This window comes from Bufo gargarizans, chromosome 9 (assembly GCF_014858855.1).
Source record: "Bufo gargarizans isolate SCDJY-AF-19 chromosome 9, ASM1485885v1, whole genome shotgun sequence".
Taxonomy (NCBI): Eukaryota; Metazoa; Chordata; class Amphibia; order Anura; family Bufonidae; genus Bufo; species Bufo gargarizans.
This window is the reverse complement of record NC_058088.1, coordinates 118538051-118565861: the sequence shown is the minus strand read 5'-3', so window position 1 is coordinate 118565861 and position 27811 is coordinate 118538051. Positions and strand designations below refer to the sequence as shown.

General features: G+C 44.5%; 1 protein-coding gene across 1 annotated transcript in view; it reads left to right on the top strand.

Annotated features, from left to right (window-relative positions):
- Positions 1-298: 298 nt before the first annotated feature.
- Positions 299-27811, top strand: part of KIF4A (kinesin family member 4A) — an 81519-nt gene continuing 54006 nt past the window's right edge. Inside the window, exons 1-14 of the mRNA XM_044306431.1 lie at positions 299-627; positions 6198-6331; positions 6405-6519; positions 7649-7839; positions 8328-8417; positions 8498-8664; positions 9134-9228; positions 11001-11120; positions 14295-14470; positions 14561-14622; positions 15982-16114; positions 23910-23968; positions 24061-24166; positions 27327-27401. Of these exons, the coding sequence (XP_044162366.1) occupies positions 6215-6331; positions 6405-6519; positions 7649-7839; positions 8328-8417; positions 8498-8664; positions 9134-9228; positions 11001-11120; positions 14295-14470; positions 14561-14622; positions 15982-16114; positions 23910-23968; positions 24061-24166; positions 27327-27401 (1506 nt within the window). The 5' untranslated portion in view covers positions 299-627; positions 6198-6214. The remainder of the gene's footprint in view (positions 628-6197; positions 6332-6404; positions 6520-7648; positions 7840-8327; positions 8418-8497; positions 8665-9133; positions 9229-11000; positions 11121-14294; positions 14471-14560; positions 14623-15981; positions 16115-23909; positions 23969-24060; positions 24167-27326; positions 27402-27811) is intronic.

Here is a 27811-nt window from a genome sequence, read left to right as displayed (position 1 = left end):
GATTTGAGATTTTGATAGTAAAACCTCCAGACAAAGAACACCTAGTGCACTATGATGGCTGACTGTGAAAACTCCCAATGGATCACACATAGCAGCAATCCATCTGCCCTTCCCTGTACACAGCGCAGACAATGGGCGTTCCATGACTGGCTCTGGCTGGCTTTAAAAAATTGCGCATGCGTAGTATCTGGCTTGCTGAACTTCGGGAGCGCGCATATTTACTGCAGTGGTTCGCTGGTTTGCGGTCCCCTCGTTACTCCACTGGCTGAACACAGCGAACCCGTCACTGAAGTGAATATTCGCGTCTTATCCTGTCTTCTTGGGGTTCACGTTAGTTACCTTTAGGGCACATTGACCATAACAAAGATGGCGATTGACGCCTAAGCGCCGCCTGCGTGCTCGGAGTCGCCGCCTGACGTACGTGTGCAGTGGTTGGTTGGAGCGAGACGTTGGAAATTTTGAAAACTTGGCGGTTGAAGCAGCGGGATCCTGCCATAAACGACGGGGAGAGGACTGAGCTCAGGCCGAGGGCACCGGAGCAGCTGGCGGGAAAACCAACTGAACGACAAGGGCAGCAAACGGACGAGGAAGGCACCGGAGGCGCGTGAGCAGGCGGCCGCTCCTCGGGTATGTGCCCAGCCGTCTCTGGCTACGGTAGACAGTAGTGCTCCTCAGTGGGGTCTATGGACACCTCCGTACGTGCGAGGTGATGGGGGCTCGGTAAAGCATGTGCACTAGGAGCCCCTATGTGGCCCCGACCGTCACCTTGATGCAGCCATTTTACATCTGGAAGTCTGTATGTGGCTGATGTCAGGTGAGAAGCCTCCGAGAAGAGCCTCCAACCATTGCTGGTGGTCTGGGATGTTCTTGTGGCATTCTGAGCCCACCCAGCCATGTGGAAGGCGCTGTCCACAGACTTGGTTATCCCTCAAGTTCAGGTAGACCCTTATATGCTGAGTGTCTTGCCTTCAGCGAATAAGATCTGCCACCAAGTCAGTGCGACATGTCACACACATTAGAAATGTCTGACGTTTTGGTTGAAAGACAATGGCCAAAGCTTCCAAGTACCACCCTGGCCCCAGACTTAGAGGGGTCATGTCACCTGAAAACTGGGTATTAAGCTGGCTGACATTAGTGATGTGCTACCGTCAGCTGGACATAACTATATTACTGCCACCTCACTGCGTGCCGCCGTCATTTAGAAGAGCGCCCTTCTGTAACATGTTACTGTCAGCTGGACATAACTATATTACTGCCACCTCACTGCGTGCCGCCGTCATTTAGAAGAGCGCCCTTCTGTAACATGTTACTGTCAGCTGGACATAACTATATTACTGCCACCTCACTGCGTGCCGCTGTCATTGAGAAAAGGGCACTTCTATAGCATGCTACTGTCAGCTGGACATAACTATATTACTGCCACCTCACTGCGTGCTGCCGTCATTTAGAAAAGCGCACTTCTGTAACATGCTACTGTCAGCTGGACATAACTATATTACTGCCACCTCACTGCGTGCCGTCATCATTGGGAAAAGCGCACTTCTGTAACATGCTACTGTCAGCTGGACATTACTATATTACTGCCACCTCACTGCGTGCTGCCGTCATTTAGAAAAGCGCACTTCTGTAACATGCTACTGTCAGCTGGACATAACTATATTACTGCCACCTCACTGCGTGCCGTCATCATTGGGAAAAGCGCACTTCTGTAACATGCTACTGTCAGCTGGACATTACTATATTACTGCCGCCGTCATTTAGAAAAGCGCCCTCCTGTAACATGCTAATGAGCCTCTAGGAGCAGCCGCTAGGGCGGAACTCCATGCCGGAAAAGAATAATGCTAGTGTGGGAAACAATAGTGGAATAGCTCCTTTTTTTTCCTTCCAATTACGGCTCCCCAAAAAGTTAATAAAAATGACGTTGTGTTCCTCAAAATGGTTTCACTAAAAGTCAGTGAAAAATAGTTATGGCTGCCTGAATGTGACAATGCCAAAGCCAAAACACAAGAGAAATCCTCTTCTCTGGTTAATTTGCATATGTATTAAATCATATTTTTTTTTAACACAATAAAAGCACACAGAGCTATGGGTACTGGGTATTGCGGATGTGCTAGTGGCCATCTAGCAGCCCATGTCCTCAGCTCTATACCCAAAATCCTGGTGACAGGTTCCCTTTAAGGGTATTCCCATCTTAGACAATGCGGGCATGTTGCTAGGATATGCCCCCATTTTCTGTTAGGTGTGGGTCCCAATGGAGCAGGGATCGCTGTGGCTGGAGGACCCCAGATTTCCCAGGGTCCGTCCACCAAGTGCTAATCCCCGCCTCTCCCACAGAAGTAAATGGGAGCGGGCCCATGCTCCCATTCATTTCTGTGGGGCAGACGGCAATAGCTGAGCCAGCGCTCTGCTATTTCCAGCAGCCCCATAGAAATGAATGAAGGGCGGCTACACATGCGCAGTGCTCTCCTTCACTTTTGGGGCTCAGAGGTTGGACCCGCACCTATAATACAATGGGGGCATATCCTAGCAATATGCCCTTATTGTCTGAGATGAGACAACCACTTTAAGTTGGAAAAAATAGAGCTGCAGAAAACAGCTGCTCAGTGGGAGTGTGAACAAGGAGGCGGCCCGGGTATCTCCATGACACTTTCTCTGTACGCTCCTCTTCTGCTTCTGGCTTACAAATACTGATTAAAAAGAACCCAGATTGTGTGAAAGTGGCCGCAGACCGTGATGAGGCGCTTTCATCTGATCTCCAGTCTCAGTCCATAGGTTTTCTGGGAATACAATCTTGATGAACTGTTCTCGGGATGGGTTAGCTGCTATGTGAAGCGACTGCGATGCTCCGGCGGGCACTGCGGCCTCCTATGACTCCGGACACATTGTTCTTCTGTACGGCGTGACCACACACTTAAAGGGGTTGTCTGAGTTATTTTAATATAACAACTTTACAGTTAACTCTCTATCTCCTGTGGCTTGTTCTCAGATTTCACTGAGGGTCACATGAGCTATGATGTCTGCTTCTCTCCCTGTTCTGATAAAGTTGGTTGCACAAGCCTGTAAACCAGACTGTGCTGGCCACGCCCCCCTTCACTGCTGTCTGCTCTCTCCTAGGATTCTTAACCCCTTCAGCTGCACACACTGTAACTGCAGGCAGTGAGGAGATGATTCTGGTAAACAGGAGCTGACAGACTAGAGAGAACATTGCACAAGAAGGTAGGGGGAAGATCCTGTGTGTATTAGCAGTGTCATTATACAGCTGGGACCTTTAGTTCTACACATACAAGTTGCTGTTGATTCTTCCAGCACTCAGGGCAGCTCTTGTATCCACGCCCTTAGCAGTGTCATTATACAGCTGGGACTTGTAGTTCTACACACATAACATGCTGCTGATTCTCCCAGCACTCAGGGCAGCTCTTGTATCTACTCCCTTAGCAGTGTCATTATACAGCTGGGACTTGTAGTTAGGGCTGCAACGATTAATCGATGTAATCGATTATATTCGATAACTGGATTCGTTGTCGACGAATCCAGTTATCGAATAATCGCCGATTCGTTGCTATTCGGGCGGGCGGGCGGTCGCTGCATCTTTATTTTACCTTTTTACAATGACGCTCCCGCTCCTGTAACAGCCAGGCAGAGCGGACGGCGGCGTTCATTCATGAAGTGGGCGGAGCAGGCGCATCACGTGATTGAGTGACGTTACGCCGCCGTCCGCTCTGCCTGGCTGTTACAGGAGCGGGAGCGTCATTGTAAAAAGGTAAAATAAAGATGCAAGCATCGGGGCCGGGGCTGTTAAGGGGGAGGGGGGATCTGTCTATGGCATTGCTATGGGAAGGGGGGTCTGTGTATAGCACTGCTATGGGGAGGGGGGAGGATCTGTCTATGGCACTGCTATGGGGAGGAGGGGGGGTCTGTGTATGGCATTGCTATGGGAAGGGGGGTCTGTGTATAGCACTGCTATGGGGAGGGGGGAGGATCTGTCTATGGCACTGCTATGGGGAGGAGGGGGGGTCTGTGTATGGCACTGCTATGGGAAGGGGGGTCTGTGCACTGTTATGAGGAAAGGGATCTGTGCACTGTTATGCCCATAACAGTGCACAGATCCCCCTCTCCATAACTACGCCGTCCACAGATCCCCCTCTCCATAACTACGCCGTCCACAGATCCCCCTCTCCATAACTACGCCGTCCACAGATCCCCCTCTCCATAACTACGCCGTCCACAGATCCCCCTCTCCATAACTACGCCGTCCACAGATCCCCCTCTCCATAACTACGCCGTCCACAGATCCCCCTCTCCATAACTACGCCGTCCACAGATCCCCCTCTCCATAACTACGCCGTCCACAGATCCCCCTCTCCATAACTACGCCGTCCACAGATCCCCCATAATAGTGTCGTCCACAGATCCCCCATAATAGTGTCGTCCACAGATCCCCCATAATAGTGTCGTCCACAGATCCCCCATAATAGTGTCGTCCACAGATCCCCCATAATAGTGTCGTCCACAGATCCCCCATAATAGTGTCGTCCACAGATCCCCCATAATAGTGTCGTCCACAATTTGTTTTAATATGGCCTTTGAACATAATTTTTCAAGTAAGATCATATAAACCTCTCTGTTTTGTAATTTTGTCGTTTTTCCCGATTAATCGTAGAAATTAATCGGCAACTAATCGATTATTCAAATAATCGTTAGCTGCAGCCCTACTTGTAGTTCTACACACATAACATGCTGCTGATTCTCCCAGCACTCAGGGCAGCTCTTGTATCTACTCCCTTAGCAGTGTCATTATACAGCTGGGACTTGTAGTTCTACACACATAACATGCTGCTGATTCTCCCAGCACTCAGGGCAGCTCTTGTATCCACTCCCTTAGCAGTGTCATTATACAGCTGGGACTTGTAGTTCTACACACATAACATGCGGCTTATTCTCCCAGCACTCAGGGCAGCTCTTGTATCCACGCCCTTAGCAGTGTCATTATACAGCTGGGACTTGTAGTTCTACACACATAACATGCTGCTTATTCTCCCAGCACTCAGGGCAGCTCTTGTATCCACTCCCTTAGCAGTGTCATTATACAGCTGGGACTTGTAGTTCTACACACATAACATGCTGCTGATTCTCCCAGCACTCAGGGCAGCTCTTGTATCCACTCCCTTAGCAGTGTCATTATACAGCTGGGACTTGTAGTTCTACACACATAACATGCTGCTGATTCTCCCAGCACTCAGGGCAGCTCTTGTATCCACGCCCTTAGCAGTGTCATTATACAGCTGGGACTTGTTGTTCTACACACATAACATGCTGCTTATTCTCCCAGCACTCAGGGCAGCTCTTGTATCCACTCCCTTAGCAGTGTCATTATACAGCTGGGACTTGTAGTTCTACACACATAACATGCTGCTGATTCTCCCAGCACTCAGGGCATCTCTTGTATCTACTCCCTTAGCAGTGTCATTATACAGCTGGGACTTGTAGTTCTACACACATAACATGCGGCTTATTCTCCCAGCACTCAGGGCAGCTCTTGTATCCACTCCCTTAGCAGTGCAGGGGGAGGGGCAGAGATGGTTTTTATTGCATGTAAACAAAGGGACATAAGAGAACCGGGGAAATTAGGAAGTATAGATTTTATTTATTTTTTTGCCTGAAACTTGCTTAGCTTAATTATAGATTTCTGCCCATCAGATATTCAGTGCTATATATTTTTTTTTTTACAACTCGGACAACCCCTTTAACTCTTAACAGGACTTTGGCATAGAACACGCAGCGTTTCAAAAATGTATTTCCACCTTTTTTTTTTCTCATCTGAAATAAGACTGTGGTGAGTTTGTGAATATTGTTAGGTAATCTATAACAAGATGGTGGGGGTTGAAGAAGAAGAAAATACCTCGTCACTCAGTGGGAAAACTTTGGCATAACAGGAGCAACAATAAGAGTAATTAGAAACGAGAGAGTAAAATACGAGAAAAACATAACACAGAATTTACTTTAAAAAAAATTCACTACTGGGTTTCTGGGAGCAGTGGTGGTTATAAACCCTAACCGCTGCTGGGAGGAAGGACCTCCGATAACGCTTAGGGTGGGAACATGACCTGATAGGTTCCCATTTAAGTAAACCTCAGAAGGCAAGTTTTTCTGCAGGTACTTTATAAACTATATATATTTTATTTTTCCCTCCCTTTCAGGCTTGTTTGGTTGCAACATGGGAAAGGATGAGGGTATTCCAGTAAGAGTAGCTCTAAGGTGCCGTCCCTTGGTACAGAAGGAGTTGAATGAAGGCTGTAAGACGTGTCTTACTTTTGTCCCTGGGGAACCTCAGGTAGGTCCATAACTTGTCTGTCCTCCTTGGGCCGTACTTCTACATGCACATGCTGACACTTTGTACTTTACAGGTGATTGTTGGGAATGACAAATCATTCACATATGATTACGTGTTCGACCCGTCAGCAGAGCAGGAGGAGGTATATAACAGTGCTGTATCATCTCTTATTCAAGGCCTGTTTAAAGGTAAGTCTTATAGTGTGATAAACTGAAATCCTGTTAAGGGGTATTTCAGTCGTAAACAACCTTCCCCTGACGACTGGTAGTAACTGCTAGACCGGTGGGGGTCTGACTAGTAGCAACCTTGTTCGCCTCCAGCTCAAAGACTGCAGCTAAAGCTACTTTCACACTAGTGGCAGGATGGATCCGACAGGCTGTTCACCCTGTCGGATCCGCTATTTTTCCGGACCACAACTCCATCCCCATTGACTATAATGGGGATGGGGCGGAGCTCTGGCGCCGCAGGGCATGGCGAAAGGCCGCCGGACTAAAAGTACTGCATGTCTGACTTTAGTCCGGCGGCTTCTAGCCGCGAAGCAGGCGTGGCAAATCTTGTGAATGGCACTGGATTTCTGAAGAACCTAGGGCGGGCCAGAGGGGTGAAAGGGGAGGGGGTTTTTCATATGAAAAGGGGCCTGGGCACCGGCTGCTTGAACGCTGCCTCTGGGCTCTTTCAGAACCTAATTAACAAATTGCATAAAAGTGGGTTTTTTTGTGAAAATAAGCGACTGACAGCGATACGGTAAGTAGCATTCTAATATGGGGACTATAATGCAGATCATGGGGTTAGTGTTCTATAATGGTTAGTTTGGGCGAAAGACTCCCTTTAAAGGGGTTGTTGGGGTTCAGAGCTGGACCCGGACATACCTCAATTTTTCCCCCGGCAGCCCCCCTGACTTGAGCATCGGAGCAGTTCATGCTCCGATGCTCTCCTTTTGCCCTGCGCTAAATCTCGCAGGGCAAAAGCATTTTTTTGGAGATCCGGTGATGTACTGGGGCTCTCCATGGGGCTGCCAGGGCGGCGCTAAAGCCCACCCATCAGAGCCGGTGATGTCACCGAACACACTGCTGGGCGGAAGTTTCCGCCCGGCACTGTTATTGGAAACAAGAGGCCTTGATCGCACAGGGCAAGGTAGCGCCTCAGTGGGGGCTGCCTGGGTCAAAATAAGGGTATGTCCGGGTTCAGCCCCTTTAATATGTACTACAGATGTCGGGGTATTTCTCTGTATCATGTACTATGTGATATATGAAAATGTCCTGATAATTTTCTAAATGTCCAATGGGAAGTCTTAACATCTGTATTGAATTTTGTCAGGATATAATGCAACAGTTCTTGCTTATGGACAGACTGGGTCTGGAAAGACCTTCTCAATGGGAGGAGCTTACACCCACGACCAAGAGAATGAACCAACTGTGGGGGTCATCCCAAGAGTGGTAAAAGCATTGTTTCAGGAAATTGAACAGCGAGCAGACTGGGAATTTCTTCTAAAAGTTTCATACTTGGAGGTAAATGTACAAGCCAATGCTACGTTAGTGCCCGAATATGCACTACAGATCTTGTGGCTACATGAACGGGATCTGTGAGATCAAAATACTTTTGCCAGAGAGGGGAAAATGGCATAAAAAAACATTTATTCCCTTCATAAATTGCCTTTCCAGTGCCAGGGCTCCCTGCCAACCTTTGTTTACTACGCTGCAGAAATGCCACGTGGGGTTAATCATATGGTCACCACAGCTGACTGTTGGTCTCATGGGTAGTTGGGTACGAGATTGCTGCAGCACAGCAAAGGCTGATGAAAAGTATCAGAGTTGTGGCACTGGAATGGCAGGGATTTATCAGGTAATTACCGTAATGGGTCTTTTATTTTTTAATCCCCCCCCCCCCCCCCTCTTGCCAAATTCTTTGTTTCTTGGCTATTTGAGTGTTTGAAAATTGCAATAAACGGCGTATAAGACTAAAAGTCCATTTAAAATTATTTTTCTTTTTTTTAAAGATCTACAACGAAGAGATTCTTGATTTGTTAGATTCTCGAGAGAGAGCAACTCCAATTAGCATCCGTGAAGACCCTAAGGAGGGCATTAAGGTACCGCAGGTCATCCGATCATCACTTTTGTACACCAGTCGTCTGTGATATCAGCCGGTTAACGGTTCCTATTTCTGCAGATCGTTGGCTTGATTGAGCGTGATGTAAAGAATGCCGTGGATACAATAAGTTGCTTGGAGCAGGGCAATGGCGCTCGCACAGTGGCTTCTACTGCTATGAATTCTCAGTCTTCTCGATCACATGCCATCTTCACAATAGAAATAGATCAGAAAAAAAACGGCGATAAGTAAGTAAATGGCCCAAGCATAGCTGGCATTGGTGGGTTATTTCTCCATTATGTGGTTGTCAGTGACTCTCAATATTATATGAACTATACGTGTAAGGCTTCATACACACGGCCGGTGCTGTGGTCTTCAAATTGCCAAACATGGATGCCGGACGTGTGAGGTCTGCGGTATGGAACGTCCTGCACCCTGTTGGAACTGTCTATTCTTGTCCACAAAATACACAAGAAAAGGACTTGTTCTGTGTGTAGTCACAACTTCAGCAGCCACTCCGGTAATTTGTTCCAGCAGAGCGGAACCAACCTTTTTACCAGATCCCTGTTGGTTCCCATTATAGTCAATGGGCATCCGGTGGTGCGCAGCAGTATCTGGCTATTCTGGATACAGTAAGCTCTGGTAGTTTCTCTGCTGGACTACCTGAGTTGTTTGCTGCAGATGTGAGCCTACTGTAATCTGCTTCATTCTTTGTAGAAACAGCAGTTTTCGCTCCAAACTACACCTTGTCGATCTTGCTGGGTCAGAAAGGCAGAAGAAGACCAAAGCTGAAGGTGATCGATTGAAGGAAGGTAAATTCATAAGATTTTCCTATTATCCCTGGCTGGTTGGCTGGTAGACGGTTGGTGTTAATGAGGCAGGGAATTTTTCTTCTCCATATACTAAAATTATGGTGGAGATCTATCATTCCCCTCCTAGCCAGTTTTCCAGCACAAAGCCACAAACCCAGTGTTTGCAACTTTTTACACACCATTGCATCTAAATCTAGGTGCAAGTGGTGTTTCTACACCACCCTCTCCTCTCCTAATTTTATGATGAGTACTTGTCATCAAATGGGTGCATCCTCTGGCGGCACAAGGAATATCACAGATCTGCATGAAACGCTGGTCGATGATAAATTTCCCCTAGAACTTCTCTCCCCGTCTCCCCCCAAAGATGATTTGAAGTCTTCCATGGCAACATGTGATTGTGTGACCTGATGGTCAATTAGGGATGGCAGTCTTGGTGGACATTGTTTAGTTGAAGTGGGTCTTTGGCCGTTGATCAGTTCCTTCTGTGCTTATGCAGATGTAATGTCATGAGCACATGAGCTAGAACGCTGTAGTTGTGCAGTCATCCTAGTATCAAGTTCTATTGCGTCAAAGCTGAGGGCTATGCCTCTGTTTCTATTCGCATTTCCAAGTGAGCTATATAAGAGTTCATAAAGTCTATAGACTTTCTATGATTCCATACACCACTTGTTTCTATATCCGAGGAAACAGTGGCACTCTTCTGAACACTTTTTCCTCCTCTTTTTAGTAATCCATGGTGGTCTCTGCACCTAGACCCTCAAGGATCAAGACTTCCAACATGTCCTAGATACATCAGAAGTTTAATATGATGGCTGCTTTTTAAAGGGGGTCTGTCACCTCCATGTGGCCATTTACAGCGCTTACATGGCTCTGTAGCACACAGATACAGGATTGTAACGGTACCTTTGTCTTTGTCTATAGACTTGCACCAGCAGGAAAAACTAAGTTTAAAGGGAACCTGTCACCAGGATTTTGTGCATAGAGCTGAGAACATGGGTTGCTAGATGGCCACTAGCACATCCGCAATACCCAGTCCCCATAGCTCTGTGTGCTTCTATTGTGTAAAAAAAAACGATGTGATACATATGCAAATTAACCTGAGATGAGTCCTGTATGTGAGATGAGTCAGGGACAGGACTCATCTCAGGTTAATTTGCATATGTATCAAATCGGTTTTTTTACACAATAGAAGCACACAGAGCTATGGGGACTGGATATTGCGGATGTGCTAGTGGCCATCTAGCAGCCCATGTCCTCAGCTCTATGCACAAAATCCCAGTGACAGGTTCCCTTTAATTCATATGCAAATGAGCACTCGCAAGTGCCCAGGGGAGGTTTTCAGCATGTAGGTACCCAGGCTGCTCTGCCTTCTTTTCCCTTTACTCCTCCCCAGTCTTTGCCCGCCCTCCAAGTCTCTTGCCTCATCAACATAGTGATCACACAGAAGTGGATCCTGTGCCGTTCTGTGGAAAGTTTTATTCCTCGCAGGTCAGCCATCTTATTGATGGGATGACAGTTTGTATTCTCCTTCTGCATGAACGGGAGTACGTTTTTAATATCTACTGGTCAAATAAACCAGTGCATCGGCAGTTTGTATGTGGAATGGATTTTGAGTTCTATAAGGTGGGGTCTGGCACTATATATACATATATTTTTCATTTATTTATTTCTTCCTTTTTGGCAGTTCTTGCTAATGTTCCAGTAATGTAAAAATTCTTTCACTTCTTGACTATTCTGATAAAAAAGTAACATGTGGTCTTCTGGACTTGTAGGTATCAGCATTAACCGTGGCTTATTGTGTCTTGGCAATGTTATCAGTGCATTGGGAGATGATTCCAAGAAAGGTGGTTTTGTGCCATACAGAGATTCAAAGCTAACGCGTCTTCTACAAGGTAAGTCTCGATTGAAGCCTTATAATTGAAAGTATAGGTTGCAGCTTGGAGGCCCTCTCCTGACATGTCTGTTTCAGTAACTACTTGTATTCCCCATGTAATAATTCTGGAACATTATTTTAGAACTGTTATTCCATATAGAAGTGCATGAATGAATCTCCAACTGGTAACACCTAGTTGAGGATTAATAGATGTGAAAAGGTTTTTCCACAATTGTTATTACATGGGGAGTGTAAGTAGTTACTGAAAGACATGTCAGAAGGGATGACGAATGCTCTTTAAGTTAAAGGGGTATTCCAGCACAATAAAAATCTACCATGATAACACTGATTGGACCTAGGAGGAACACATATTGTATTTTTCCACAATGCACAGTGATGTGTTTCTGGTCTGTTCAGTTTTCTTACAGTCGGTGCCTTGCCCAGGGAGAAGCAGTATTTAAAACTATACTACAAGTTTGAGACGGCGTACATTGCCATAACTGTACAACACGGAAGTAAATATAGAAATGAGAAGTTGTATGTACGGATTTGAATTTCAGCAACTAGGTCGTCGGAATTAAAAATTCTATGTACTGAAACACAGCAAAGATCCTCTTAAAGGGTTTGTGCCACTAAGATAAATCATCTGTCCAACAGATATCCCTGTTATATCCCTTCCCCAAATAAAACTATTTATCATGGCTGCCTTATTCTAAAGTTATTCTCCTACCATTGTACCCTGTGGCAGATCTGTTTTGATACTCGGTTGCTGCAGGTTACATCCTGCATTGGGGTCTTGTAATGTATGAAGCAACACTGATGAGAACAAGGGTCATGTTGGTGTCACATGATCTGCTGATGTCGGGACACATCTCACTGCGCCAAAGCATTATGGGACAGCCATCACATAAAAACCTTGCTTATCGGCATAATTTTTAACTGTACATGAGGTACTCTGTAAACTTTTAAATCAAAATGCCTGAACCCACCCACCACATCGAGGTGACCTTTTTTGAGCAGGTCCCTACTGTAAATTGGCGCAGCGCCACATGGCGACCGCCACAAAACCACACTTGCAGGCAGCCCAACAACACCCTAGCTGTCAGGCTTCGCCTCCCATGGCGCTGGACCACACCAAGCACCAGTGGTGACATGCAACTGTGCTCCTTATGAACAGATCTCAAACTTTCTTTTCATGGTGTCTGTACTCTACCCATTTGGCCTAGGTGTTTTTTTAAATTAGCAGGAAACTGCATGAGGCCTCATTCACACAAGGGAGTTTTCTCATCTGAATGCGATGTGTGTAGAGAACAAATATTATCCAGAATGCATCCTGGCACATTCATTTCAGTGGGTCTGTGTACATTAGTGTAGTTTTTCATGCATAATTTCTGCAGCATTCTATATTGTATGTTTTTCACGCAGCCCTGGCTCCATAGAAGTGAATGGGACTTGTGTAAAAAAACTAAAAAAACTAAAGGCATCTCGATGCAATGTGGTTTTAGTGATGTTTGTGAGGAGGTGTAGATTGTTGTTCAGGTTTGCTTCACGTGCTTTTCTAGACCCCCAAAGACCACTGAATGCAGTTGCTGAAAAAAACTGACTCAACCTGCATGCAAAGCAATCAGTTTATTTTTTCCTAAACTGATACTGGCACAATCCATATCGCTTATGTGAAAGAGGCTTAATTCCTATTTGGTTTCAGACTACAAGGAGAGTTGAGTTTTTGAGATCTGTTCACATGGGGCACTGCTGCATGCCAGTGTATTGTCACTGGAATACAGAAAGGATCCTCGTTGAAAGTTTTTCTTGATGTACGACTATTCGTACAGTAACATAGTATGGTTGTAAAAAGAAAAGTCAAAGTTCAACCAAGAAATTCAGATGGTATCGCATGTAAGCACTTACTATATGTAAAGGCGTTTTCTGGATTTTACTAGTTTTGTCAGGAAGTTTTTAACTTTAAAGGGTTTCTACCACTTAGGCGTCACATATTTAGCTGTCAGACACTAGCGATCCGCTAGTGTCTGCTCTGGCCAACCATCCTAATATAATTGCTTTTGGGGCGGTGGTTTGGCTAAAAAAACAACTTTTATTAATATGCTAATGAGCCTCTAGGTGCTATGGGGGCGTCATTAGCACCTAGAGGCTCCGTCTACCTTTAGAAACTGCCTCCAGCCCGCCCATCTTCTCCTGAATGCGATCCTCGTATGTATTCTGCGCATGCGCAGTAAATGTCTGACAGCTTCCCTGCTCAGACATCTCCACTGCGCCTGTTCCTCGGAGCACTATGGCGTCATCGCGCAGGCGCAGTGGAGATGTCTGAGCAAGGAAGCGGTCAGACATTCACTGCGCATGCGCAGAATACATACGAGGATCGCATTCAGGAGGAGATGGGCGGGCTGGAGGGACGCGCTCGGCGGCGGCAGTTTCTGAAGGTAGACGGAGCCTCTAGGTGCTAATGACGCCCCCATAGCACCTAGAGGCTCATTAGCATATTAATAAAAGTTGTTTTTTTAGCCAAACCACCGCCCCAAAAGCAATTATATTAGGATGGTTGGCCAGAGCAGACACTAGCGGATCGCTAGTGTCTGACAGCCAAATATGTGACACCTAAGTGGTAGAAACCCTTTAAAGGATTACTGTCAAGTTTTCATTAAAATGTCAATTGTAACAAGTGTTACTGCTGCAGCAGCATTATGAGTAAAGCAATCTTTAGTTCCTTCACATACCACTGTTTTCCTTAAGTTTTTCCCTTGGTTACGGCTGTTTAAACATTAACGATATGAGGACATTCTCAAGATGGCTCCTTTGCCAGTTCTGAGGCCAAAACTGCTTCCCCTCACTTCACATACACACTTGCTGTAGACAGCAGCTCCATGCCAACCTATCAGGTTTCTGAGAGACACGCCTCCTCACTGAAGCCTAATGCAGCCATGCAGTGTGAGGACTGCCCCTCCGTCTTCTGTTTATATTAAGTTGGGAGACAGACAAGCCCTAGCAACAGTCTTTTAATGGAGCAGTGAAAAGGGACAGAGGACATTAATGAAATCTGTTATTAAAAGGCAATTACAGATCTTTTGACAATCACTGACTGACTAACTCAGGTATACATGCCTAGCTCTAACAAACTAGCAAAAAATAAATGACCGTTACAGTAAAAAAAAAAGTAAACTTCAGTATTTTCTTACAGATTCGCTTGGTGGTAACAGTCATACTCTAATGATTGCATGTGTCAGCCCTGCTGACTCTAACATGGAGGAGACCCTTAATACTCTTAGATATGCAGATAGAGCCAGGAAAATTAAGAATAAACCGATAGTCAACACGGATCCGCAGACTGTAGAGCTTCAGAAACTTAAACAGCAGGTACTTATAGCTTCTTGTATGCTGATGGCAAATTATATGATCACCTTGTATTATCAATATATCAATGTGGCTGTGATTTGTTTTGAACAGGTACAAGATCTGCAGGTTTTATTACTACAGGCCCATGGAGGGACTCTACCTGTCTCGACCAAGTAAGAGTAGTCCTATTGTTGGAGCACTGATCTAATTGTAAGGCTTCTTTCACATCTGTATTTTTTCCTTTCCGGTTTTGAGATCTGGCAGAGGATCTGAAGTTAGGAGGAAAACGCTTCAGTATAGTCCTTATTCATTGTCAATGGGGACAAAACTGAACAAACCAGAACAGAGTGAACCAGAATGCATTCTGTTCCAGTTTGTTGCGTTCCCATGCCGGACACACAACTGATGCAAGCAGCTTTTTGCGCACGGCATGAGGAACTGAACAATGCCGTACAAGGCACCAAAAAGCATGCAAGTCAATGGTGCTGTATCCGTTTCGACTTGCAACTTTTGAGGTAGTCTTGTCTGTTTAGGATCATTATCCATTTGTAGTTAAAGTTTGTAATTGAAGTTATTCACGGAAGTCTTGGGAGACTTTGGGAGTAATTCACTTCGCCTCGATGGAGCCCATACGGAGATGGATCAGACGCTCGATTTTCTCATCCCTAGTATTGGGCATCGAGAGAGAAGTGAGCAGAAGCACAGCTTTGATCCAGCAGGGTGCTGGCTGAACACTCTGCTGGATTATTTAAGGAAGTAGTCAGGAGGTCTGGCACTGCTGGACCACACTGACTGCAGACTGTAAAACGCAGGCACTTTTTAGCAAGATTTTTTTTATAGATTTATTAATTTTTTGTGCCAAAATGTATTTTACAGTCAGAAATATGGTTTTGTGGGGAAAAATTTAGTGTAACTTTTTTTTGATACATTTATATCCTTGCATGTTCTGGGCTGTGAAGTCAAGGAGGCGGTCCTATCAGTGATTGACAGCCTTCCCTCTGTGCACACGGATAGCAGTCAGTCACTGATAGGGCGCCTCCTTGTCTTCACAGCCCAGAGTGAGCAGGAATCTAAATGTATAAATAAGTTATACTGAATCTTTCCCCACAGAACTGACAGTCTGCTCAGCAGCTCTTGCTCTGTTACATGCTGCCCGCAGATTACTTGGCATTTTCATGGTGACAGGATCCCTTTAACACCTCATCCTAAGAAAATGGACATAAAGTATTAAAGCCCAAATTCTGTGCTATAACAAACCAAGGTGGTGGTTTCAGCCTAGGGCACAAGTAAATATTAGTGTGTGAGCAGAGCAGTGAAGGCGAACCTTCACAGACTGAGTTCCCAAACTGTAACCCAAAACCCACATTTATCGCAAAGTGCCAACACAGCAATTTAGGGTTTACACCTTAGACTTTTTCCAGTGTGTGAGTGCCGCCTCTGGCACCTGTCGTAGGTTTGCCACCACTGGCATCGAGTGACAGGAGACTCTGTATTGGCATGGCACTTATTTTGCTTCACTTTTTTACCTTTAGCATGGAGCCATCTGAAAATTTACAGTCTCTTATGGTGAAGACTAAAACTTTGGAAGAAGAAAATCACAAACTGAGTCGAGAGCTAAGCGAGGCTGCGGAGCAGACTGCTCAGATTCTTGAGAGAATTATACTGGTGAGCTTAATGTGTGTTGCTGTATATAATTCAGAGCTCACTATGTAGCTACACATGAATGTGCCTTCACGCTATTTTACACTTTAGGGTTGTCCACAGAAAATCATAGAAATCTGTTACATACATCTGAATAGGCTAATTTCTGCAGCATATTCATGGATATCAGATGAATGGGACAGTCAGACATTTCTGCATCATCTGACGTGTGTACATACCAGAACAAGAAATGTATAGATATCAGACTATAAAGTGAGTTATCCCCGGGCGCCGCTCTATTCTCCCGCTATGCCCTCCGGTATCATCGCTCTGTAAGTTATAGTAGGTGGTGTCTGCCCTTGTCCTGTGGGCGTCTCCTTCTCCTAGGCTGCAGCGCTGGTCAATCGCAGCGCACAGCTCACAGCCTGGGAGTTTTTTTTTTTTTTTTCTCTCCCAGGCTGTGAGCTGTGCCGTGCGATTGACCAGCGGTGCAGCCTAAGATAAGGAGACGCCCACAGGACAAGGGCAGACACCACCTGCTATAACTTACAGAGCGAAGATACCGGAGGGCATAGCGGGAGAATAGAGCGGCGCCCGGGGATAATAGTAAGTGCAGTGAGATCCCCGGGCGCCGCTCTACATGTCGGCATACTTAGTTAACATTGTTTTTACAGGTGAAAGGTCCTCTTTAACTGGAAAGTAGTGGTGCAGGGGGTCACGGAAGTAGCGGCAGTAGCAGTCAGTGCGGAGGTTGTGTTAATTTGTATTTCCACTTCGTCCACCATGATGGCTATATTATGAGATTGATCCTTGACCTCTGTAGGGGCAGGAACACAGTTTAAAAGGCCACCACCCACTCTCACCCTCAGTTTTTCCTGTCCCTACGGGGTCAACTCAGAGAGCCCTCCTGATGGAGGTGAAGAATGTTTTGTTGTTTTAAAAATACCTGAGGATTTGCATCCTCTTCCTCTGCCCTCCTGCGGTCCGGCCCAAAGCTGGGCAGAGAATACATGTGGAGCTGATCTCGTTCCTGTCTGCAGGAGCCTGTATCTCTCCCACAGCGTTGGTCCCCCTTCCCTAAATTGAGGAAGCTGACCGTGCGAAAGCAGAAGCATGCTGCACGCAGACTCCTGTAGGAAGCCTCAGCATTACACTCTGCTCTGGGCCGGCGGAAGGGGCGGAGCTTGGATCGGAGCGCACTGTGACGTCAGACGCCGTGCTGATTATTTGAAGCTGCAGTTTCAAACTAACAGTGGCACACACCGATCTGTCTCCTGGAGCATACACACACAGATGTCTGCCCCTGACGCCTCTGCAGTCCGGATGGAATCTGAAGCCCCCTCGGCTACTCCAACAGTGAGTTCCCCTGTGGGGAAAAGACGAATATTGTATCATTCTTTCTTGACTTGCTTAATTATCTTGTCTATTGATACCTGGCTGCTCCTCTCTTATAGGGAGTTAAAGAGCCCAGAACAAGAACTAAAGTTCAGAGATGTGCGACTTGTAGCAAGAGGCTTCCTGAGAATTATAAAAAGCTCTTACAGGGTTGCATTAATGATCTTATAAAAGAGGAGCAACTGTCCATTTTGTCAGAGGTCAAATCACTAATTCAAAATGAAATTAAGTCTTCTCTGGCCTCCCTCAGATCAATCCCACCTACACCTCCGGCAAAAAAAAACTAGATTGTCTGTCCCATCCTCTATTTCAGAGGATATGGACGAGGAGGCCTCCACCTCTAGACAGAATGTTGATCTTGACGCTCTGTCAGAGGGTGAAATTATGGATATGGAGGAGCTATTGGGAGCTGTTAGAACAACCATGGGGATTGAGAGGTGAAAAAACCAAGATACGTCCTGGATGAAATGTTTGGGGGGACTCAGAGCCCAAAAATTGAAAGTTTTTCCCAATGAATGAGAACCTAAAAGATATGGTACTGGATGAATGGACCGACCCCGAGAGAAGACTGGGGGTATCCAGAGAATCTAGAAATAGGCTGTTTGATCCAGCGGACGTCAAACTATTTAACGAAACCCCCAAAATTGACATCCAGGTAGCAAAAGTAGTTAAAAGGACTTCCCTCCCATTTGAGGACTCCTCACAGCTACAGGACCCAATGGAAAGTAAGGCCGACTCTCTCCTAAAAAAAAATAAAAAATCCTGGGAGGCATCTGTTTGGGGTTAAAACCAACATAGCTGCAACATCGGTTGCTAGATCTGTGTGTTTTTGGCGAGTTAGAGGAACATATCAAAAACAAAACCCCTAGAGAAGAAATATCAAACTCTATCCCACTCCTCAGATCTGCCACTGCCTTTTTGGCGGATGCCTTGGCGGAGTCAGTGAGGTTTGCCACTAAGGATGCGGCCCTCACCAATTCTGCTAGAAGGGCATTGTGGATGAAAGCCTGGGGAGGGGATAGAGCATCAAAAGCCAAGCTATGCTCTATAACCTTTTCTGGGGTATACATCTTTGGACCAGTATTAGACTCCATCCTGGAAAAGGCTGCCGATTAAAAAGAAGGGGTTTCCGGAAGAAACTAAAGAAGCCCTTTCGTTCCTCCAATTCTCAGACTAGACCCTAAAGGGGCAGGGAAGGGGAGTAGGTGGAGTTACCAAAAAGGGGGAAAAGGCAGAGTGTTCCTTCTTAACCCCCAGAATAAGTAGTCAGATAAACAATGATGCCAGAGTGGGGGGGAAGACTAGGGAATTTTCTATCCCGGGTGGAATCCATCACCAAAAATCCATGGGTCTAAAACATCATACAGGATGGCTACCGGATAGAATTCTCCTCAGCCCCTCTGAAAAAGTTCAGAATAACTTCTCACAGCCCAAAAATTATAGGGAAAATCTGGCAAGGGGTCCTGCAGCTAATAGACTCAGGGGTAGTGACTAAAGTCCCAAGTATGGAAAGAGGAAGGGGTTTACTATTCCAGTTTGTTCCTGGTGCAAAAACCAGATGGTGCCTTCCGCACCATTATAAATTTAAAGGGACTAAACAAAGCAGTCACATACAGAAAGTTCAGGATGGAATCCATAACATCCATCATTCCCTTGATCAAAGCAGGAGACTTCATGACGTCCATAGACTTAAAAGACGCGTACTGTCACGTCCCTATAAACAAGTCATCTAAAAAATTCCTCAGATTTGCCCTAGTGGACAGTTTAGGAGAAGTAAAACACTTCCAGTTCAGTGTTACCCTTTGGAATCTCATCTGCCCCAAGGGTATTCGCGAAACTCGCAGTAGAAACGATATCCCCCCCCTGAGAGCAGAAGGAATAAAAATATTCCCATACAATTTTCTGGACCTTCAAAGCGGGAAACAGCCAGCATTACCGAAGAGCTGATGCGCATATTTTCAGACCTAGGTAGGGTAATAAACCTGAAAAAATCATGTATAGTCCCTTCAACCAAAATGAAATTTCTGGGAGTGATCCTGGATTCAGTCTCCCAGGTTACATCCCTCCCTCAGGAGAAAATAACATCCTTTGTGGACAAAACAAAAAAATTCCAAAGTCAATCTCGGTGCTCCATTCGCAGTGCCATGAGCCTCCTGGGTATGATGACTTCATCTATAACAGCAGTATCTTGGTCTCGGGCTCACACCAGGGTTGTCCAGTCGTGGATCCTGAGAAATGGGGACAAGAGGCAGTGCTCTCTAGAAAAAAGAATCCCCATTCCAAGTCACGTAAAATCCGATTTAAACTGGTGGACGAAAGAGAGAAACCTGCAAAAAGGATACCCTGGGTAAAAAAATCCAGAGATACAAATAAACACGGATGCAAGTGGTACAGGATGGGGAGCAAAAATATAGGCTCGCTAAATTACCAGGGCACTTGGTCAGGCACCATGGCAAAAAGATAATCAAACCACAGACAACGGAGGGCGATCTTGGAGGTGCTAAAGGTATCACAAGACAAGGTCTCCGGAAAACACCTGAAAATCTTTTCGGACAATGTAACAGCTGTCGCATATCTGAAACATCAAGGGGGCACAAGATCAACATGCTTAAAAGAACTGGCGGAAAAAATATTCTCTATCACAGCTATCCATTTAAAGGGTACAGAAAACATACAGGCGGACTTCCTCAGCAGGATGACCATAGATCCTGGAGAATGGGCCCTAAACTCAGATGTATTCCATCAGATCGCACAGAAATGGGGGACCCCCAGATAGACCTATTTGCGTCAAGAAAAAACGCAAAGGTCCATCCTTTCTGCTCCCTGAACCCAAGGGACAACCCTTGGGCAAGAGATGCATTCTCAATCAGGTGGACTTGGGATCTAGCTTACGCCTTTCCCCCTTGGCCGCTAATACCCTGCAGAAAATAAGGTCGGACCCAGTAACGGTAATACTGGTTGTCCCATACTGGACAAAAAGAAATTGGTTCCGAGTACTAAACGAGCTAGCTCTGGAAGAACCCTGGAGAATCCCCCCACAGGAGAACATTTGTTTCTCAGGTCCCAATTCTTTACCAGAATCCAGGTCTGTTCAAATTATCAGCCTGGATCCTGAACGCAAGGTCCTAAAAAGTAGGGGGCTATCGGAGAAGGTTTTAAACACGCTTAAATCTAGCAGGAAAGAAGTCACCTCTGCGCTATATCTTAAAATATGGAAGAAATACTGTAGTTGGCTGGGCCAGAGCTCTCCGGTAAACTCTTGTTTTCTCCAACAAGGTTTAGATCTGGACCTCAGACCAAGTACTCTTAAAGTACAGGTCTCTGCCTTGGGGGCTTGCTATGATACAGACCTAGCCAGCCATAGGTGGATAAGGAGATTTATAAGAGCTGCCCCCAGGTTGAGGCCATCCCTAACCCCCAGGTTGAGGCCATCCCTAACCCCTAGGGTGCCTCAATGGGTCTGTCTCTGGTGCCCATTGTTAAATGCCTGTTTCGCAGCAGCCTACCTACCTGAGAAGTAGTGGTGCAGGGGTTCACTGAAGTAGCGTCGATAGCAGTCAGTCAGTGCTCTGGTTAAATGCTTTAATATCTCCATGTCGTCTCCATGATGAATCTGCAGCGTAGGGACCCTTTGTGGCTTCTACACACTTTCAAAAATTATCCTTCAGCGGAGCGAATAGATGCCGGATGACCGGGACGCTCCCTGACCTTCCCAGAAGCTGCTGATCATTTCTGAGATGTCTGTATAGTGCTAGGGGAATCCGAACACCCTCTCCAGCTTTGTGCTCCGTTATATGTGGTAAAATCTTAATTGACGTATTTCGGTCGCAGTTATGTGGTAAAACCTTGTTCAGCACTGTACTTGCATCAATAAAAGATTTTACTGCATATATTTTGGTGAAAAAACAAATTGTAATCGGCGTTCAGCGCTGTAGTAATATGTGGTAAAATCTTTATTGAAGGATGTCAGTCAAAAAGCTAAATTTATTCTGTTATATGCAGTAAAATATTTAGTGACGTATCTTGATGAACTTAGCTTTGAGCCCGGAAGAGTCGCTATCTTGATTCTTTGTCTGGTCATTGTCTATAGCTACTAGAGGTGGCCTGTTCATGCCAGGCAGGTTCCCCCAGAAGAATTGTACCACTCTGTGGCGTACTCGTGCTTCTGCCACCTCCAGACTCGGTCATTGTGCCACTTTGTGGCCTATTCTTGCTGCTGCTACCTCCAGACTGTCTTTCTGTCTTTGTGCCACTCTGTGGTCTCCTCATGCTGCTTCCACCTAGGGTTGGGCAATATACCTGTGTTAACGATATACCACAGTATTAAAAAAATGGCGATATCACTGTTTCTTTATTACCGCGGTATATTATGGACTACATAGGAGCGATCATGCTTGCACTGATCGCTTCTAAAAACGTCTGCGTCCGGCCGCCTGTTCACATTGCCTGCCAGTTCTCTTTGAAACCGCCCCTCCTTGTTCCTACTTTACCAGGACTCCACCCATGATCTTTTTTTTCTTTTTTTATTCGCTCATCTAAAATTTTTACCCTACTCTTAAGCGATTACAAAAGTTGTGCATGTGGGCATCAATTTTATCATGTTTCCCTTGAGTGCAGGACAAATGTGAAAACCCTTAACCCCTTCCCGCAATATCACGTACATGTATGTGGGGGAATGTGGTGCCTTACCACATTCCCACCTGCATGTATGTGATGTGATCGGGCGGGTGCAGGAGCATGTTGACGATGGCCGGGCCCCTGCTGCATCTGCTGGCATCACTGTATGCGGTGATGCCGGTGGATTAACCCTTCACATGCCTCGGTCTGCACTGACCGTGGCACGTGCGCGCTTTGAATCAGAGGGAGCCCCTCCCTCACTCTGTAATCGGCCCTCCGTGCTGCGCTGACAGTGGGTGATGGTTGCCATGGCAGCCCCGATGCCTGTCCACACAATGTATGTGTGTACAATACACATAATGTATTGTACTGAATTAAAACAGGAATCAAACCCTGATAAGGTGAAGTCCCACAGTGGGACAAATATAAAAAGTAAAAAAAAGTGTTTATTTTATTAGAAAATAAAAATAGGGGGGGGGGGGGAGATAAGCAGATATATTGGGTATCGCCGCGTTCGTATTGACCGGCTCTATCTATAAAAAATATCACATGAGGTGAACACGTCAAAAAAAAAAAAATAATCTTTTGTCACTTACATCACTAAAAGTGCAACACAAAGTGATTAAAAAAGGAGTATGCCCTCCAGAATAGTACCAATCTGTCACCTGTTCCCGCAAAAATGAGCCCCTACCTAAGACAATCGCCCCAAAAAAACACCTATGGCTCTGACTATGGAGACACTAAAACATGATTTTTATTTTTATTTCAAAAATATTAATGTAAAACTTAAATAGAAAGTTTACATATTATGTATCGCCACGTCAGGAAGAACCTGCTATATAAAAATATCACATGAACTTGGCCCTCTGAACACCATAAAAAATGTGTCACCTTACATCACAAAAAGTGTAATACCAAGTGATCAAAAAATCATATGCACCCTAAAATAGTACCAATCCAACTGTCATCTCATACCGAAAAAAATGAGACACTACATAACAGTCTCCCAAAAAACAACCGCCTGCTCTTTAAAAATACCACATGATCTAACCTGTCAGATGAACATTGTAAATAACCTTAAATGAAAACCATGCCAAAACTGCTATTTTTTGTTACCTTGCCTCACAAAGTGTAATAAGTACCCTAAAATAGTACCAACAAAACTGCCACCTTATCCCTTAGTTTAAAAAAAATCTAAATTTTCATATTTATTTTTTTAAACTTCTACTGTAGGCGTGCAATTTTCCTTCCAAAAAACCATATGGCGTTCCTTTCCTTCTGCGCCCGTTTTATGGCCACATGTGGGGTGTTTCTTTAAACTACAGAATCTGGTTAATAAATATTAAGTGTTTGTTTTGCAGTTAACCCTTGCTGTTTTTTTTCTTTTTCTCCAGAAAATGATTAAAATTGAAAATCTGCCAAAAAAGTGAAATTCTGAAATTTCATCTCCATTTTTCTTTAATTCTTGTGAAACCTCTAAAGGGTTAACAAGTTTGTAAAATCAATTTTGTATACCTTGAGGGGTGTAGTTTCTAAAATGGGGCCAATTTGAGAATTTTTCCAAATTTTTGTGGTAGGTTTGGTGTGGTTTTATTTTTTAATGAAATATTTGGACTCAAATTTACTACTGTCATGAAATACAATATGTGACGAGAAAACAATCTCAGAATGACTTGGATAAGTAAGAGTTTTAAAGTTATTACAACATAAAGTGACACATGTCAGATTTGCTAAATATACTGCTGGGACCTGAAGGTGATAATTGTCTGTGTCCTAACGGGGTTAATGTTTTCTTTGCCACTTGTAGACAGAGTATGAGAATGAGAAACTGAACACAAAGATCGATGAACTTAAGCAACATGCAGCGTGAGTCTTATGAGTCTAATACATTGTATTTTATACGATATGGAGTCTGTTAATTTTCCTGCCTTAATTGAGTGAATTCCTCCTGCTCACAGGTGTAAGGTGGACCTGCAGAAGATAGTTGAGACATTGGAAGACCAAGAACTAAAGGAAAATGTAGAAGTTATTCAAAACTTGCAGCAGATCATTGTCCATCTTCAGGTAAGCTGGGGCAGTGTTCCTTCGTTACTTTATAACGTTAGTAGGTGAATTCTAGACTATATAGAACTATTTAATGAGATGCAGACGCATCCAGAAGATGACTGATCACCACCACTTCTGTGTCGTCAGATTCTCTTTAGTGACTTGGATTCTCCCACCGGAGCAACTTATTACCTGTCCACAGGATAAGATGATTCATATCTAATCAGCATGAGTCTGGCTACTAGGATAGTATTTCACCAATAATGAAAACTGGGGTCCCTGAGTCCCCAGAGGGAATGGAACAACAGTGTACCAATGAGTCGAGACAGCAGGGCACCTTACAAACACCACCGGCCCTGTTATTGGTATCTGCCTATTTACTGTGCCAGGCTGCCTTTCATCAGATCAGTGACGGGCTATGTTGGTTTCCAATACTATGTATTCCAAAGCATTATCCAAGTGATCTAGAATCAGTGTCAAGTTCCCTTTGAGTAAAGGGGATATGAGAAAAAGCCCAGTTTTTATTAATTTATCATAAAACTACACATTTGCTGCTGCAGCAGTTGTAACAACCCATAGATTTGCCATTTTTATAGCATTTCCTTCCCTCCCTCAAAAAGAAAAGTCAATAGATTATATGTACCCCATAATCTTCCCAAAAACTAGTCAATGTATGACCACGTTGGCGTACAATTAATGTAGCCCCTCAAAAAAATGTAAGACCTGTTTTTGCTGTGCAACACTTCTAAATGTAAAATACTCATAAAAGCTACTCAAATTTATATGTACTCCAAATTTCTGAAAAATAATGGTCAAAAATATAGGAAAAAAATAGCTTTCTGCTTCCATCCAGGATGTGAGACCCCTACTGATCTGATAGTGATGAACTAACCTGGGTATAGGTCATCAATATCTAGATGCTGAAAAAGCCCTGTAAATAACAAACAGGCCTGGTTGTTAAGAGGTTAAACTGCCTCTGTCAGGCATGATCAACCCTATTAAATTAGGCATATTGCCTAATATTGGTAAAGCAATACCTTTCTTTTGTTTGTAGCTTAAATGGCTGTGAAGGTCTTCATTATTTTTTTTTCTCTTATGCAAACTAGTTATTTTGAGCAGCATGGGGTTGGAGAAGCTCTAGGAGCACTGCTACAGCCCTCGGGGCAAGATGATCCTGCCTGCCACCAATATGATTTCTTTGGAAATGTATATGTAAATAATTAACGGTGTACAAGCAGATCATACATTCCACAAGGAATTCATGATTCTGCTAATGTTCTAACTTCTATGGCTTATATTTGGTTGCCTGCACTCATTGGTAGCAGTAGAGCTTCTGCAGCAGGTAAAGAGCACTGTACAGGGACAGGAGAATACTAAGCCATAGAGCCTTTGCAAAACCATCCATTCCTAGTGCAATGCATGATTTGCTTGAACACAGCCATAGATTTAGAATTCTAGTTACAAGGAATCATACTGGTGGCACAGCGACATGAGAAGGCAGGGCTTCTTGTCTAGCCCTCTCAATCGCAGGGGAGGGAACTGAGCACGTGGGAGTGTAGCAATGCTCAAACTACCCAATGTATGCGAATATCAAGATATTTCCCCTGCCCTTCAAGCTACGAACAAAAGAAATGGTTTTTATCAGCATTAACCCTGTCAGACTATATGGTTTAATAGGGTTGATCATGCTGACAGAGGCTCTTTAACCACTTCACATTCATGGGTGGATGTTTCCCTGAATGAACCTTCCATTCAGAGATGGCAGCTGCATGCTAATTGTGCAGCTGCAGAGCAAGGGGCCTGCTGTCATTGACAGCAGGGCAACCCAGAGGGAAGACTGGGGGACAGTTCCCAGGTGTCCCTGCCTTCTAGATCGCTGTATACACAGCGCTCAACGAGCCCTGTGTATACAGATCAGGAAGTGCTACCTGTCCCGGCCCGATGGTCATGTGACCGCCAGGAGAGTGCAGGGGCTGTCGGGTCTTCCATAAACCTCGATCAGCCCTGCACTGAGGCTGTATAGTGCTGTACAGCCTCTCTGGGGGTGTATTTTTCCTGTAACTGGGGCTACTATGCCAGCCCCAGTTACAGGAGAAATCAATAGTGACAAAAAAAAAGTAAGGTTAAGTCACCCAGAGGTCTTGTATGACCTTATGGGGGACACTAAGTGTAAAATAAAGTTATTTAAAAAAAATATATTGTTTTTAAATCAAAAGCTTCACAACATTTTTTAAAAATCCCCAATTAAGTAAATAAAAAATGGGACAACTTGAGGGGTGTAGTTTCTACAATGGGGTCATTTTATGGGGGTTTTCACTGTATAAGCTCCACAAAGTGACTTCAGACCTGAAATGGTCCTTTAAAAAGTGGGTTTTGGAAATTTTCTTAAAAATAAGAATTGCTTCTAAGCCTTCTAACGTCCTAAAAAAAATATTTCCAAAATGATGCCAACATAAAGTAGACATATGGGGAATGTTAAGCAATAAATATTTTGAGGTATCACTTACTGTTTTAAAAGCAGAGAAATAGAAATTTAGAAAATTGCAAATTCAAAATTTTGGGTATATTTTGGATTATTTTTTATAAATAAAGGTGAAATATATTGACTCAAATTTAATGTTAACATTAAGTACAATCTCTGAATGGCTTGGATAAGTAAGTGTTCCAAAGCTATGACCACATAAAGATGTCAGATTTGCAAAATTAGGCTCTGTCAGGAAGTGGGTAAATGGCCGCTTTGAAGTGGTTTAAGTGAGGTCGTTTGTGACCACATGTCTACCTACCATTCTAGGCAGGGACACAACCCATGTGTTTCTCTCAGATTTCTTCAGTTAGTGGTCCACAAACTTTTTTATTATGGGATCTTCTAGATTCCAGCTATTAAGGTCTGCTTTAGTGCGTCATCCACTTTGTATCATGTTGGTCAGTGCTTCCTTTTGTTTTATGTTCCAAGGCCAGGAAATGATATTTTAGGCTTCCATTATAAACTATGTGTTGTTGGAATGGAGACCTATTTGTTCCCGCTTGTGATCTGAATAATGTACCTGCTCCACCTTGATGAAACAATTTCTGTTTGGCTACACGAGAGCTTTGTTGTTTCCTTCCTTGTGCTGTCCATTGTTCAGCGAGTGGTCCTGTGGAGTGGCATGTCTGACTCTTCATTCCTTCATTTCATCAGGATGAAAGTTCAGGAATTGCTGCATCTATTGAAGCTTTGGTTGATGAGGACACAAATTCTCCCCCATCTGAAGAGGTAACATGGAGATATAAGACAACTGACATGTAATTAATACTTTTCAGAAATGTTTGTTGAGCCCCCTAATATTGCTGCATCTAACTTTTTTTTTTTTTTTTTAACAAACCTTCCCACTAGTTTCTAGTTGTTTATGGTATACACAAATAAGACATAAACATATTAGTACCTGTGAAGGAATCTGTATTTATCTGCTCCCTGCCACTCCGTTCCAGACTGTGGATCCTGGTCAGTGTTCACTGGACTTCTGGTCCCAGTCTGTCAACTTCTTGCTTTGACTGGGTGAATTTGCCACTGCAGCCAATTACTGTCCTCCATCCGGCATGTAACCTATCAGTAGGGGTGGGATATAAAATAAAAATCCTGGGCAACCCCTAAAACCTGTCAGGTTATTATGGACACATTTTTGG